This window comes from Puma concolor, chromosome D3, assembly GCF_028749965.1.
Source record: "Puma concolor isolate L17-30 chromosome D3, mPumCon1.1.hap2, whole genome shotgun sequence".
NCBI classification, from domain to species: domain Eukaryota; kingdom Metazoa; phylum Chordata; class Mammalia; order Carnivora; family Felidae; genus Puma; species Puma concolor.
Genome location: NC_141678.1, coordinates 19,178,985 through 19,194,863, shown reverse-complemented (window position 1 = coordinate 19,194,863; position 15,879 = coordinate 19,178,985). Strand labels below are relative to the sequence as shown.

Here is a 15,879-nt window from a genome sequence, read left to right as displayed (position 1 = left end):
CCTGGCTGGCATGGTCACAGCTTCTTTGTCCCAGCGTCCAGCCCCCTACACTATGGCAGGCAGGGGTGAGCACCTCAAAAGGCTCCTCCTACTTCCCCCTGGACCTGGGGAGCAGGGACAGCAGCCGGAATCCCACACCGCTGGTGCAGGACTTGGTTCGCTGTGGCTGGGCACGCACTCATGAAGCAGACTTGGTGGGTGTCTGGTCTAGTGCTCTGCCTGCCTGCCTGTGTCCGACCTCTTCTCATGGGGCTGTTCCCTGAGGGCCTGGCCGAGGAGCCTAAAGCGGCTGCTTAGGTGGGCTGGGAGGGCTGCTGGCTTCCTTGCTGATTGGTATCTACAGGACAGGAGCAGGACAGGGGGAGCAGGATGCAGGGAGGGCCTGGGGCTGCCCTCAGAGGGGTCAGGTGTCAGGCTGGCTCTCTCCTATCCCAGGGGACTGTCCACCCCTTCCAGGCCTTTCCTCTGGGTGGGCCACCATGAGGTGAAGGGACACTCGGGCAGGGGCATCTAGCAGAGAGTGTTAAGCACGTAGGGTAGTGCTCTGTAGGCCAGGCAGCCCCCTCCCCTCCCCACCACCACCCTGGAGGCCCTGTGAGGAGGGCTGCAGGTGAGCCTGAGGAGGAGGGGATTGGCCTGGGGGCCCAGCCTTAAGAGAAGGACCATCTGGGTCCCCCTGGCCTCCTTGGTCTCAGGATCCCTGCCTGTGGGAAACATATGGCCAGGCTGGAGTCCTTTGCTATCGGGCTACTCTCCCTGCTCTCTGGGGCAGACTCATGGTCTGGGCACTGGGTCCCTAAGGACCAGTGTCCTGGAAGCACCAGCCCTGGCTCAGACTTTTCCTGGCTTCTCGGGATGGCATGAGGCTGGCATTACAGCTAAGCCCATTGGCTGGGGGCACCCTGCTCAGGCAGGTGCTTTCTGTACCAGGCTGGTCCCATGGCCTGCAGTGCCCTCTCCACTCCTCCTCCCTGATGTACTTCCCTGCTCCTGAAGGCCTGGCCCCTCAGCAAGAAGGACCCTCACTTACCTGTAGACCAGGCACTATTCTAGCACCAAACCAGGTCCTGGCCTGTAGTGGGCAAATATCCAACGAACAAAGAGATAGCACGTGCTCAGCAAGGAGGTGGGGGGCGGGCAGCAAGAGGCAGGGCCAGGCCCCCTCTGTGGGAGACACACAACTAGGAGCTTCTTGGATGTCCATGAACAACCCTCAAGCAGAAGCTTGAGACCACTCCTGCCCATCTGCAGGCCACAGCAGGTGGGACAAGTCAGGACTGGACACTCCCAGCCACTGCCTGGCTGGAGCCAGAGGCCTGTGTGAGGGGCACCATGGGAGTGGGGGGTTCAGGGCAGGGCTGTCCACCTTGGGGAGGCTGCCTTCCCCGTGCTCTCGCACCTTGGGGACATGTCCTGAGAGGATCCGTCCTCAAGCCTGCTCTCCTAGGTGGCTTGCAACCTCCCGTGTAGCCGTCTCTGGCTTCGGTACCACCCTTGTACACCCTCTAGTTCCTGGGTGCCTTTGCAGGGCAGGCCTACCCTTCCTGTCCATCCAAACCTATGCCTGGTTCCAGGCTGCCTGCTGGTCACCAGGAGAGGCAGATGCTGGTCACACTGCCAGGTCACTCAGTCACCCTGCTGGATGGCTCCTTCCTGGTGCTTTCCCTGTTCTGGGGGTTGTGGGAGATGGGCTCTGGGGCGATGTGCCCATCCCAGCACGGCCCTGACACCACTCCAGGGGATTCTGGGGATCATCAGGGGCACCCCCCCCCCCAACACAACCGGCCAAACACCACCTGCTCGCACATCCTGAGGCAGCTCCAAGAGGCCGGCAGGTCACTCCACATGGCAGGTGTGCAAGTGCAGAGGCCTGGTTTGGGAATGTGCTGAGCACCTGGCCTGTCAGGAGGCTACTCCACTGCCAGGTCCATGCAGCACATATTCTCAGCCCAGGGCCGTCCCCACCCCCGATGTCATGTAAGAGTTCCATTCTAGCAAAAGGCTATTTAGTTTTGGGGAAGAAAATAAAAAAGGATCAATTCTTCGGGACAAAGAAAACACATCGGGAAACATACACTCTTCCATTGATCCGACACAGGGGAAAAAAGTGCAAATCATAGTTTGGAGCCTGCTTGGGACTGGGGTGCGGTGAGCAGGAGACGGAAGGAAGGCAGCCAGGCTCCCAGGGCCCTGATGACCCTGCCTCCTGTTAGACCCTAAGGAACCTTCCCACCTAGCACCCAGTTATGTGTGGCCAACACCAGTGATGGTCACTCACTTCCAGATTAGGTTATGCAGCACACTGAGGCTTCCTTTGAGTGGTCTCGCTCTTTTAGACCTAGACTCTGGGGGGAAGCCAGCAGCCATGACGTGGGGACACTCAGCAGCCTACGGAGAGGCCCACAGTGGAGGAACTGAGGCCTCCAGCCAACAGCTGGTGAGAACCTGAGATGTGCCAGCAACGTGAGAGAATTCAGATGACCAGCTGACAGCTCTGATCCTCAGAAGCTACAACACCATGGAGGCAAGAGTCAGGTGGAGGGTAAGACAGCCTAAGGTCAGGGGGACACCTTGCGGGAGCCACGACTTCATGGGAGGGAGTGATTTCCTTGGGCTGTGGACTCTCACTGTCGCTGCCCTTTGAAATCACCACAATCCACCCCGGGGCTGTGCTTGCTGTCCGCCAAGCACTGTGCTAAACCTGTATCACCTCCATCTGACACACTGTGTGCTGGAAACTGAGACACAAGGTACACAGAGGGGAGCAGGGACAGCCAAGGTCACCTGGTGGTAGAACCACCACTTACAATCCTTCAACTGCTCTGGTCCTGCAGCCTTCGGACGCTCCCCTCACAACAAATGGTTGCAGGAGCTGACTTAAGGGAAGTGATTCCTCGTCTCACGAGGCCACAACCAGGGTAATTGTCACCGACTGGGCAAATGGTCCCTACACTTCCATGATTCTCAAAGCAAACTGGGGATGAGCATCAGGTGAAAACATCAGCGCCTAATGCCAGAACTGTAGGAAAGAGTGAAAGGAGGGAGGGCTGCCACCCTCAGTCCCCACCCAGGCAGACCAGCCATGGCAGGAGCTCTCAGGTCTGATATTAAAATGGCTAGGAAGTGACACAGCCAAGGCTGAATGGCCGAAGGGCTGCATGGAACTGTGACCGGGAAGACTGATAAGCCTGCAAGAGTAAAGGCCCCTGCAGGGCCTCAGCAAGGGTGCAGGCTGGTCCCAGGAGCCGGGGTGAGGGGAAGGCCTGACACCTTGCCTGCTGACCCTTGAGATGCCACCTCAGTGCCCCCTCCCTGGAAAGCTGGTCTGTCAGCTGCCCCTGCCAGTAGGCTGTCATTCCTAAGGGCATCCTGGGTTTTAGAAGGAACCAGGACTCTGGCTGACAGAGCCCTCTGTCCTTTGTAATTCACACGCCCACCCATGAGCTTTATCCCGCTCCTTGCTGGCTGCTTCCATCTGTCTTACCCTAGGGGGCCTACGCAGGAATGCTCCCCACCACAGATGTGCTTGGGGACAGCTCATAGGCCTGTGAGATCTCTGATAAGCCAAGGTCAAGACCCCTCCCCTCTCCTGAATCCCTATCTATCTATTCATCAAGTTTACATGTAAACATATCACTATTAGTGCTGGCTCCCTCTCTCCTAGCCACACACCCCTATGAGGGGACTGCCATTATCATGTCCCTTTTTGGATGGGAGAAAGGTCAAGAAAGTGGTGGGCACTCCATCAGGTCATGCCCCCTGCCCTCCAGGGCCCCCAAGATGTGTTTCTCAAGGATCACCAGGCTGGAGGTCACCCTGGCCACCTTCCCTCCCCCACCCACACTCTCCACACAAGGAGTAGGACTTGTTGCTGGCTGGTAGCAGGGGCCTGGGCCCAGCTCTGGCCTTGCTGTCTAGGAGATGGGCTGGGACTTACCTGAGCCCAGGGAAGTCATGCTGGGGGTGGCCTCTGCCCTGTGTGGCCGGGGGTGCCCAGGGTCCTTGGAAGGGTCTGGACTGGAGGCCGACGCTGAGGGAGGGCAGGGGATGATAGCCGTGGTGGCAGCTGGCACCGGGCGAGGCTTGTTGTGAGTGTCACTGGGCCGCTGGAGAGTGTCAGCGGGCACAGGGTCAGGAACCGTGGGAGCCCCAGCCCCAGGGAAGAAGTTTTCTCGGCTGTCCTTGGGGTGCTTTGGGGTGGTGGGTGTGTCCCCTGCGGCCTGTGACGACAAAGAGGAGGTGAGGATGGTGGGCACCCCACCTCCTAACCCTGGGGACCCACAGCACCTCCCTGGGAAGACGTCCAGCCCTGCTGGTAGGGACTCAACGGAGACCCTGGGGCTGGCCAGGGCCTCCACCAGACCTCACCCTCCAATTCCTGGGTGCCATCCTGGGAAGACATGACCCCAGGCAGGGGTCATTGAGCCTCTTGTGGGGCCATCCCTAGGGAGCTAGGGTGACACCAAGAGTCAGCTCCCTGAGTTCAAGACCGCAGCCCCAAAGAGGCAGTGCCGGATAGTCCAGCTTTGGCCACCCCAGAAGCTCTCACCTAGGCCTTCTGTTCTCAGGGGAGCAGGGCCCGCTGGGGCCTCTCCATCTTCTTCCACACAGTTCTCTCTGCCACCAGGGCCCTTCTACTTTGCACCCAAAGCCTCCGCTCCCAGAACAGTGTGAAGGCTGAAGCTCACTGAGGGTGTGCTGCAGGGTGTGAGCCATCCTCCCAACCCTAGACCCCTAGCCTCAGGCCACACCAGGGCTGCAAATGTGGTCTCACACCTGCTGGGGGCACCATGGTGCTGGGGGTCAGCTGGCTCCCTGCCATAACTCTGCTTCTTTTGACATTTGTTCTGCTTGAAACGTCCTGTCCCTAGTTTCAAGGAGCACAGGACAGCCCCTGTGATTCTGCTGTGTGATATGTATTGGGTTGAACCTGAGCCTCCAGTCGGGGGGCGGGTGGAAGGTGGGGAGAGGACAGGAAGATGTGCTGTGTCTGTCCTTGCAGGAGCCAGCCTCAGCCACAGTGACAGCACTGAGCCTCTAATTATGTCCAGAGCACTCTCCAGGTGTGCGCTAGGCTGCCATGGCAACTGGGACTGGCCTCTAGCCAAATGGATCCTGGGGCAAGGGGCGGAGGCAGCAGGCTCAGGGCTCGGGCTGCCCCCTCCAGCAATGGCCAGAGGCGCCCAGGCCCCACTTGGGTGCTGGTCCTCAATCTTCTCATCTAAAGGACCCTTCCCTGCCCGTGGCTCCTGCTAGCTCAGAATCTCCTTTTGCCACAAGACAGGGAAGGCAGGCGTTTGGAGGTTTTCTGGGGGGTTCTATCATTTTGAGGGCCTTAAAGACTGCATCAGAAACAGCCACTCTGTTTGGAGTGGTCACTGCATACCTGACCTCATCTGGGTCAGCAGAGGAGGCAGGAGGGGACCCCTGGGCTCAGGCCCTGCACTGGGGCCCTGAGCAGTTACTCCTGTCCCATGTAGCAGAGGTTGCGGTTAGGGCCACGCAAGCCACAGAAACCACAGCGGCTATGATGTGAATCCTGGCTACTTTGGCAATAATGGGGTGGTAGAACCTGGGGCATGTCTCCCCCGGGATTCTGGCCCTCAGCCGGGGGAACAGGCCCACGTGTGTGGCCCACAGACTGCCTGGTCAAGACTGAACTTCTGGACTTCCTCAGACCAAGAGTCCAGGCAGGAAGGGTAGCATGCTGCCCCATTTCACTGAGAGGAAGCTCTGGACACTGACAGCATCTACAAGCCTGCTGCTAGGTGACCTATAGATGGATGCCCACTGCCCTGAACTCCTGCCTTGGGACTCCCTGTGATGTACTTCCCTGGGGGAAATGGCAAGAGAAGGCTGCGTGTGGGCAAGGATGGGAGGGCAAGGTCTGCTCACTTGTGCTGCTGGGGAAGGGGCAGTTGGGCCACCCCTGGGGGGACAAGAGGCCACACCTATTCAAATGACAAGTTCCTGCCCTTTGACCCAATGACCCAGGCCCAGGGGTCACTCCTGCAGAAATGCCCACATGTGGTGCAGGAAGATGCCCCTCTGGTACTGTTGAGCAGGAGCACTGCAGTGCCCCCCAGCCTTATCCCCCCTCTTTCTCTGCCAGCCAGACTCCCCCTGTGGGCTTTCTCTTGAGCTAGGTCTCTCCCAAGGAGATCCTTCTCCCTCACCCCCTCCTCAGTACCCCCTGCTCCTCAAAATCTGTGGCCTCTGAGCCCCAGACCAAAGGCTTTGGGGGCACCTACACCCAGGGCTCCTGCTTGGACCCCTCTCCGAGGGGAAGATATGCTCCCTCACCCCTCCTTCCTGTCACCAGGTCACGCTGGCCCATCTTCTGCCATCTTGGACCCACCTGTTGCTCACCGGGCCTCTGCACCAACTCAGCCTCCCCACTCAACAGCAGGGAGTCTTTCCCACACCTGGCACCAACCTGCCCCCTCCCTTGCTGAATAAACCCCAGGACCCCCATCTGCTCTGCTCCTAACCCATTCCTATCCCAGCCCCACATCACTTCCTCCACCCTCATCCCAAATGAAGTCACCTTTCCAGGGGTCAGCTAGGTAAGGACCATCTTCCCCATTTACAGAAAAGGCAGCTGAGGTGAGGGGACTGCTGAGGTCACATACTCGGAGCTGGGGTCTGGGCCTGCCAAGGCCCCACCTGCCACACAATGCTGCCCCACCTGGGCTGGTGGTCAGGGGCTTCCCGTGAGCCAGAGGCTCACGGGCCTCCTGTCCATCTCCCCTCGGCCCATGTTCAGCCCAGAAACAGTCCCTCCTGAGGTGTACTGCTTCTCGGCCCACAGCCAGGGGCCTTGGCATGGGGCCTGCCTCGTGTAGGGAGGCCAGCACAGGCTGGGTCTGCTTACCTGTCTCTGGGCGGCAGCCCCAAGGTGGACCTGACAGAACTTCACAGCCTGCTCCAGTGCAGCCTCCTCGTCCACCTAAGCAAGGAGATGCTCCAAGTCAAAGGGCCAGGCCATGGTGGCTGGCCTTCTCCCAGCCCCTGGAGTATGAGGACCAGCTCCTCTGAAGATCCCCTGACACTCCAGTCCTGCTGGAGCATGGCAGGAGCACACATCTATCTCCCGGGTCCATCCTCCAGGGCCACTGCTGTGGGCCGGGCTGGTCCTGTCAAGTTCATGTCTGGAACCAGGTTATTGAGTCCTCAGGGGCTGAGGCTGGCAGAATCTGAGCCAGAGCCTGTCCACAAGCGAGCACGATGCAGGGCCTTTCAGAGTCTGAGGTCTGGGTGGGGGGCAAGGTCTAAATGACCCAGAGACCAACAGCCCAAGGTGCAGGGGGATGAGAAGGAGGCTAGGGAGGCACAGGGGGCCGCCGTGGTCGACCAATGGGCAGGGAAGGAGGGAGAAGGGCTGGAGTGTCAGGAGCACCCAGGCTGGGGCAGGTAGGGTGGGGAATGGCCCGCCCTGACAAGCAGGGAGTGCTGAGCTGGGTTCTTCCTAATGTGTCAGCAACAGAAACAAAGAAAGGTTAATCCTGGATGCCAGTGAGGGGGTGATAAAACAGGCGCTCTCAAAAGCGTCACTGTAAACAGACACAATCTGGGAAGAAATCGCTTATCAGGACAGGCAACCAGACTGAAGCAGCCATTGCAGTTCCGGGTCTCTTCCTGTGGAAATCCATTTTTTGAGAGAGACAGCGAGTGAGCAGGGAAGGGGCAGAGAGAGAGAGGGAGACAGAGGATCCAAAGTGGGCTCTGGCTGACAGCAGAAAGCCTGATGCAGGGCTCGAACTCACAAACCTTGAGATCATGACCTGAGCTGAAGTCAGACCTGCTTAACCCACTGAGCCACTGAGGTGCCCCTGGAAGGCATTTAAAAAAAATTTTTTTTTTAACGTGTATTTATTTTTGACACAGTGTGAGAGACAGAGTGCAAGCAGCAGAGGGGCAGACAGAGGGAGACACAGAATCTGAAGCGGGCTCCAGGCTCTGAGCTGTCAGCCCAGAGCCTGATGCAGGGCTCGAACTCACAAACTGCGAGATTATGACCTGAGCCGAAGTCGGACGCTCAACTGACTGAGCCACTCAGGCGCCCTTTGGAAATCATTTTAAATAAAGAAATAGCTATATGTCTAATGCATTAAAAAAAAAAAAAAAAAAAAGGAAAGCAAAGTAAGAAGGGTGGCCAAGCCTCCTTACATACTCAGGGCACCACGTCACCTTCAGAGGACAGCCACGAAGGTCTCTGAGGAAGTGCCCCAGAGACTGGCACTGTGTGTGTTTGGGGTTGGGGGGGTTGGTGGCTGTCAGGGGTCTCTTTTCCCTGTGTTGGATTTGATAAGGTTTTGTTTCCTTTACAGTTGAAAATAGAGTTTTTCCAAGCTCGCCGTTTTTCCTTTTCTTTTCTTTTTGTATATTTTCCCCAGCTTTTTTGAAATACAGTTGATAAAATCACCCCGTACTTAAAGCGTGCAACATGATGGCCGGACCTGCTTCTTGTTTTTCGGACTCTAAATCTATGGCCTGCTCATGGTAGAAAACCTCAAATGTAGGGAAATGAACAGCACAGGTGGGGTGGGAATGACACCTAACAAACACCCCGAAGGGCCCTCACACTCCTGGACCAGCCGGGAAGGACCTTCCGTGAGAACCACCAGGCCTGGCCCGTGGCCACCCACCTGCTTGATGAGCATGTAGGTCTCAGACATGATCCTCTCGATGCGGCCCAGGTCGTAGGCCATGCCCTTCTGGCCCTGCTGCCACACTCGGTAGGCGTCCAGCAGGAGCGTCTTGCCCGACTCTGTGTCCTCTAGGAGCTTCCTCTTTCTGCTGGGCCGTGTGGGTGGCTCCTCGGGGTGACTGCCCACTCTGGCCCCGGTGGTGGCAGCAGGGGTAGTGGCTGGGGCTGGCTGGGCTGGTGTGAGCGGGCTGGGCTGCTGGCGGGCACTGATGCTCAGCTCCTCCAGAGACAGCTCAGTGGGCCGGCTCTCGGGGCCCCGGTCCCTGGGGGGTCGGCCTGGCTGCGGGGGCGGCGCCCGTTCGGAGTCTGAGCAGCGAGTGGTGGCCTCACCCGTGTCCATAGGCTCGGTAGGCCCTGCCCGGGGGCTCTCCCTGTCTTTTCGCTCCCCAGACTGGTCTGCACTGTCTCCTGCCTCCATGGTCACGGGCCGGTGGTTGAGGGGGCCCACTTTGCCCCCTGGCTCGCCTGCTGGCCCTGAGCCATCAGCCAGAGGGGGCTTCTTTGAGTGGGGGAGGGCCTCTTGACTGTCCTCGGGACTGGCCTTGTGGGGGACGTCGGTGGTCATCCTGCCTCCAGGGAGGCCACAGGCCTTGGGCCCTGGGCGTTCTGACCCCTACGAGAAAACCAAAGGTGAAAGACTGTCTTTGGGGCTTCTACCAGAACAAGACACCCCTGGGTGTCAGGTGTGCCCACCCCAGGCCACCCTGGCTCTCCCCGTCTGTTAGCTGGCCCAGGCTGGGCCTAAAGACCTGCCAGAGGAAGTTCTTCCCCGCTCTGCTCCTCCAGCCTTGAGAGGGACTAATGGGGCACTGTCAGTGGTACCACTCCAGAAGAATAGGCCTGGCCTGGGCTGGGCTGGCCTTCCTTGAAGGTGGGCCTCAGGGAAGTCCTGGGTGTCTTATGGGGAGGTGATCCACCAGGGGCCACCAAATGTGCTTGCTGCAGAGCTAAATACTCCTGATCTGGGCTCCCTCCCACTCGCCCCTAATGCACAGTAGTCAGGGTGGAGTCTCAGGGGTGGGTGCCGCCCCGAGCTCCCGCACGATGGCCCAGCCAGTCCTGCTGGGCAGGGGACACTGCAGCAGCACTGCCTTGGCTCAGGTCCCAGTGGCCCTAGGCTGCTAGGCTGGTGACCTAACCTCCTAGGCCTCAGGGTGCTCAGCTAGAGAGGGGGTGAGAGCTGTGCTTGCCTTGGAGGGTGAAAAGGGACCAGGTGTGCCCAGCCCACCACGAGCCCACCACCTGCTTCAATATCACAGCTGCTGTGACCCCAAGTTCAATCTGCCGGGTGGGGTACACTGCTCAGGTTGCAGCCTCAGGGAGTGTTGCTATTGTCTTCCGTAACCACAAGTCCACATTTGCCAAGCGGGTCAGAGCCTCGCTAAATGTCTGCCAATCCCCCACTGTGCTGACCTTTCCCACCCAGAGAGGCAGGGTCTCTACTTCACAGGTGGGGACACAGGGACCTTCCTAATGGCGGGTAAGTGGAGGGACAGGGGCCATGGGCATACCTCTGCAAGTTCGCTCAGGGTGTCCTCCAGCACCTTCACAGTGAGGATGAAGGCCCGCTGCGCCAGGACCTGGCGGTCAGCATCTCGCAGATACTTCCTGCAGGCACGTGGGGGTGGCCAGAGAAGATGGCAGAGCCTCAGAGCCACATGGCACTAGATGGCGGCCCATGCCCTTTCCTGCCCCAAGAACACCTGCTGGTCCCTCAGCCTCCCTCCTGCCTAGGTCCACTCCCCGGAAGCCTGCCCTGAGCCTCCTCCCTGTACAACAGACACAGACTGTCCTGGGCCCTCACGGCGGGGGGGGGGGGGGGGGGGGCAGGGCCAGGCCAAGTTAGGGCTGGGGGCCTCTGGTTTCTCTCCGCAAAGACTGTGTCCAGTGTGCTCCAGGCTCCAGCTGAGGGCCCCACCCCAGCTTCTGGGGTGAATGAGACGAGAGAAGGTGAGGTGGCGCAGGCATGGGCAGCTGCTGGCCCAGTTGGGCCAGACCACATCTTCAGGGATCCCCCACAACCCCTGCAACTGCAGCTGAAGCAGATGTCCCTCGGTCCTATCTGTCCCACCCTTTCTGGCAAAGGGATCCCCGGTTACCTCTGCGGCCCAGGTCCCCCTGTTGCCTGGCCTGTTATTACTGGCCTTCACCTGGGGGACCCTGGCTATCATTTGGACACCTGTCTTCCCCACAACCTGACAGCACCCTGAAAGCCCCAAGCTGAAGGGAAGCAGGAGGAAGGAAAGGGTAGCTTGTCCACAGACTGTGTTCACCCCAGGGTACACAGGGCAGGGTGCTGTCTAGATACCAGGACAGAGAGGCTCCTGAAAAAAAGGGTGGGTCTAGGCTCCACAACCAGTGGAGAAATGCCCTGGGCGGATGAGGGGCTCCAGCCTGTGTGTGCACCCATGCTCTGACCCACGGCAGCACCAGCTGCCCCCATGGGGCTGACCACACACCAGGCTGGGTGGCTGCACTCACTTGCCCTGGTCTGGGGTCCGCTGCAGCATGGAGGACACCTTCAGCAGGGTGCTGTGGTCCCGGAGCTGGGCCAGCACCTTGAGCAGCAGCACAATGGAGCGGTTCATGTGCCAGGCAAAGCTGCCCGGCCGGTCGATCTCGTCCACGGGGATCCGCCAGATGCCCTGTGAAATGGACAGAGGCGGGCGTGTGAGGTGGGCTGCTGCACCTGGAGCCTGCCATGATACCACAGGGGACTCTGCCCAATCCAGGGTGCCTCGGACCCCTCTTGCTATCCCAAGGGAAGTGGGAGCGTGGTCACCCCCATCTACTTCCCTCCACGGATGGTGGCAAAGAATACACGCATTATTCTGCACTCTCCTCTTCTGAATGGCTGCAAGGTATGTGTTTACTTGTTCTGTTCCCTACGGGAAGCACACAGGCTGTGTCCCCTCAGTTAAATGCAACCAGTGGGAGAAGTCTAGTGCCTCTGCGCCTCTGCACAGGTGCTGACTCAGCCATGAGACCAATTCCTAGAGCTGAACTGATGGGTCAAAAGGTGGCCAACGTGAACTTCTGGCAGCTGCTGCTGGCCAGGCACGCTCAAGCCTGGGCCCCACCCGTGTGCATTCCCTCCAGCGGCACCCAGAGAATGGAGGGCTGGGCTGAAAATGACCTGCAGCTTGCTGGATGCCCAGGTTTCCTTGAACCCGCCTTTGTGCAGTGTATGCTGTGGCCAGGACCCCCTCCTCCACTTCTCAGCCATCCAACCTCACTGTCTGAAGGCTGCGCTGGAGCAGGGCCAGCTCTAAGGATACCCGCCACGGTCTCCCTCAGCCCGTGCTTAGCCCACCCCTGCACCTGGCACCCTGCTCATCGGCAGCTCCATGTCTGGTTCCCTGTGGCATCCCCACACCCAGCATGGTATCTGAGACACACTCGGGTCCAGTCCAGGTGTAGTGAAGGAAAGGATGACCAAGGGAGTGAATTATAAGTGAACAGAAGCTCATACCTTCTGAGCAGGCCTGAGGCTGCAGGACCTGGACATTAGGATTTATGTCTCTGGGGCAGGACTTTGGGGACCTGGAAGGAGCAGGCAGGCTCACATGTGGCTTCCTGAAGCCAACACCCTAGAGAAATTCCTGCCCAGAAATTCCTGCCCAGACCAGGGCTGTGGGCAATGCTGCCTCCTGCACCCGGGGCCCACAGAAGGGTACCCAGGGAGTGCCCTTCCCAGGGCTCTATTCCCGTGGGTGCTCAGTGACTAACTCCCGGCTCCAGCAGTCCCGGGAAGAAAACCAGGGCACCTCCAGCCCTGAGCCACTTAAGCAAGAGAGGAGCCTAAAACCTGCAACTCCAAGCCCCCAGCGCCTCCACACTGGGTCACTGGGCTCACACCGGGCGCAGAGAACTGCTCCCCCCACCCCCTGAGCAGGCCGGGGCACTGTGTGAAGGCTGGCAACTACTCTTTATCCCAGGCAGTACCAAATAAGGCACCAGCTGCCTCCCGGCCTAGACAAAACCAGGAGGCTGTGAGACAAAACCCACATCTAGGGCACTGATACCAACGCTGTATCTTCCCACTGGGCACAGGTGGCTTCTGCAGCAGCTCAGGAAAAGCTGCCACTTGAGAGGACGAGGGGCAGCTTTGGACAGCTGTCTGGCCAGTGTGTCCCTGACACTGTACCCCAGATGTGTGGCAGGGGCTGGGAGGTACCCTCTCTGTTGTCCACCAGACCCACCAGGCTGAAGAAGAGCTTGGTTCTTTCTCCCGAGGCACTGCAGACGTCACCATGCTCTGCATCATAGGCTGACACAGCTATGTCATCATGACATCGTGACATCTCTATGTCACAGAGATGAGGAGCAACTCCCTCAGGGTCACACAGCATGAGAGGCAGTCCCACAGTTGGCCCCTCACCACCACCACAGCTCTGAGCACAGGCTGGACCAGCCAACCAGCTCAGAAGGAAGCCTCCATCACCTGCTCTGGCCCTCCACCCCTGGCCCCCAGCTCCTTCCTGCACCTAACAGGAGAGGGGGAGAGTTGGAAGCACAGTCCCACCACATGCCATGACATTGCAGGTGTGCACCAGAGCCGGCCCAGGGTCAAGCCAGAGATCTGGGTGTGACCCCACTGCTCTCGGATCTCACTCTTCCTTAGGTCACAAGAGGGGCATGCTCTGCTCTGCACCCTCAACCCACAAGGGTCCAGGATGACCCTGGATTTCACTGAATGCCTCCCTCTTCCCTGGCAAAACCTTTGAAGACTCAAAGAACAATCAGCGGTCACTCCTCCCAGTGCACCTTGATCCGGGCTCAGAAGGTTTCTCCCAGCTGCCTGATGAGCAGCTAAGGGTGGAAGGTCCCCTGCTCTCCTTGGGGGAGCCACTGGGGAGGATGAATGGAAGACTCACACTTCTTCCTTCAAATCGTGTTTGGGGGTGGCTGTGTGAGGACAGAGGTGCTGACTTTTCTGGCCCCTCCCCTGGGAAAGTGGCCCTGTTCCTCCCATGTCACCTCTGCCAGGGACTCGGGGTGAGCCTGGCTGTGAGGTGGGCAGAAGCAAGTGTCACGGGGGCCTCAGACATGGCGCCAAAGCCTCAGGAGGCTCCAGGCACTTGGGGTGCTTGGGCCCCAATGCCTGGCCCCACAACACACCTGGTGGGCACCAGCTTCAGCCTGTACATCTCAGGAGCTTACCACCTCTGGAGGTGGCCCGTTTCATCCTTGGTAGATTGTTAGAAAAGGTTTCTTCACACTGTGCTGGATCCCCAGGCTGTCCCCGCACCCCTGCCCCTCCCTGGCACCCAAGCCTGCACCTTATGCCCCTAACATTCCTACTCCGGCTCGAGCCTCATCTTGCCTCTTCCTTCGACTCTTGCTCCCCATTCGTCCACCCGGCCTGGGCCAGGACAAGTTAAGAAAAGGATGGTGTGGCCGCATCCCTCACTGCTTATATCCTTGACAAGGCAGCTCCTTTATCTACCTCAGCGGAAACCTAAGCCTCACTGGCCTTTGCCCCATCCCTGGACTCGGGACACGCACCATGCCCCCTCATAGAGCCGTGAATTTTACCCTTCTCACTTTTTCAGGCGCCCTCTCACTTCCTCTGCCCAGCCAGTTTTCCTGTGTCCTCCCAAGCCTGGCTGTGAGGTCATCTCCTCTCTGAAGCCCTCCTGGCTTGCTGCCCTCCTAAGCCTCTGCCAGGACCACTTGGGGGCAGCCCCTCAGATGGTCAGGGGGTGGTGGGCCGGTGGCTAGGAATGTGTCCTAAGTGGGGGCAGGTGTGCTTCAGCTCCAGGTCCCCAGGGGCCCGACACAAAGCTGGCAGAGGCAAGGGACCCAGCTTGAGAAGGGCTTCCTGCTCACAGAGAAGCCCAGCTCACCCACCTCCCCACCAGGCCCTCACCCTGGAGATTTTCCAGGCTAAGTGGGAAACAATTCTGCTCCCAGGGAAATGAATGCCCTTCAGAGCTCTGGGTGTGCACATGAGCCCTGCACTGGGGGGTGGGGGTGGGGGTGGGGGGTGGCGGCACACCTCCTTGCAAAAGGCAACGATGGCGAGTCAGCAACACGCTCCCTGAGGGCTGGCAGGACTTTGGGCTGCTCAGGGGCATATCCCGCCAAGCTCCTGGTGGGGCAAGAGCTAGCTCTCCTCTCTCCCCTGAAAAAGAAGAGGCTGAGAAAGCGATGCCAGAGGTAAAACACATTTGGCCCTCTGCAGGGTGGACCAGGTGGCCACAGCAGACTTGGCAGAAGGTGGGGGGGTGTGGATAGGGCCCCTGCAGAGAGGGGATCCCAAATTCCCGCTCTTGCTCCCAAGTTCTGGAATCAAAGACACAGGGCATTTACCTGTTTGGTGTCTCTTTTGGAGAAGGGATGGGATGTGCCAAAACGGGCCAGTGAGCATGCTGAGGAAACCACTCTGGAGGGCCCACCAAGCCACCCCCTGAAGTGGGCCAGCCTGGGACTGTGAGGGGTAGGTAGCCTGGCACCGGTGGTAGCCACCAGCAAGCAGATGAAGGCGGGGGCTGAAGCAAGGCAATGCCTCAGATGAGACGCCTTCTGGATGCACAGCGATGGGGGGGGTCTGCCTACCACCCGCTCCCTGTCACGCCATGGCGCCACTGGCCTGCCTGTCTCACCCTCTGGGACCGCCCTCCCCACCCCTGCCGTTCCTCCTGCACCCGGTTCCTGATTCCCGGGATGCTGCTTCCAGCCGGCACTGACGAGTCCAGTGGCATCTGAGTTATACAATCATGGACATTTTAAAGCACACTCAGCTGGCTGAAACTGCTTATTGTGGAGGTGGGAACCGGAGGCCCACTGAGGGGCAGCGAGCGCCCAGCCACGCTGCTGGATGGTAGCCAAGCCCGGAGTGCACGTGGATTCCCTCCTCACGTCTGGGGCCAGTGGGCCACTTTCCACCGGAGCCACTCTGCACCAGCTAGGCACATCTGTGGGGATCACTCTGGGAGGAGACGAGGGTTCCTATGCTCAGGAGCCAGACTCCCAAACAGCTTTCAGCCAATCCCTGAGGACGGACAGAGGGACAGGGCTCTGGACGCACCCCCTGAGGATAGGTCTACTTTGTACCACACGTTTCAGAGCATGGTTTGGATCCTTTTACATGAGGGTTCTCTGTTAACCCATTCCTTTCCAGATATGCGCACGCAGCCGTAACATACCACCAGCTATTTCGGAAA

General features: G+C 59.3%; 1 protein-coding gene across 8 annotated transcripts in view; it reads right to left on the bottom strand.

Annotated features, from left to right (window-relative positions):
* The window catches only part of CABIN1 (calcineurin binding protein 1), a 155,702-nt gene that overhangs the window by 3,060 nt on the left and 136,763 nt on the right, over positions 1–15,879 (bottom strand). For all 8 annotated transcript variants that reach the window (XM_086681950.1, XM_086681957.1, XM_086681956.1 and 5 more), the window contains 5 exons: positions 11,192–11,355; positions 10,222–10,318; positions 8,649–9,323; positions 6,875–6,949; positions 3,938–4,220 (listed from right to left, as the gene is read on the bottom strand). In XM_086681950.1, the coding sequence (XP_086538076.1) occupies positions 3,938–4,220; positions 6,875–6,949; positions 8,649–9,323; positions 10,222–10,318; positions 11,192–11,355 (1,294 nt within the window). The remainder of the gene's footprint in view (positions 1–3,937; positions 4,221–6,874; positions 6,950–8,648; positions 9,324–10,221; positions 10,319–11,191; positions 11,356–15,879) is intronic.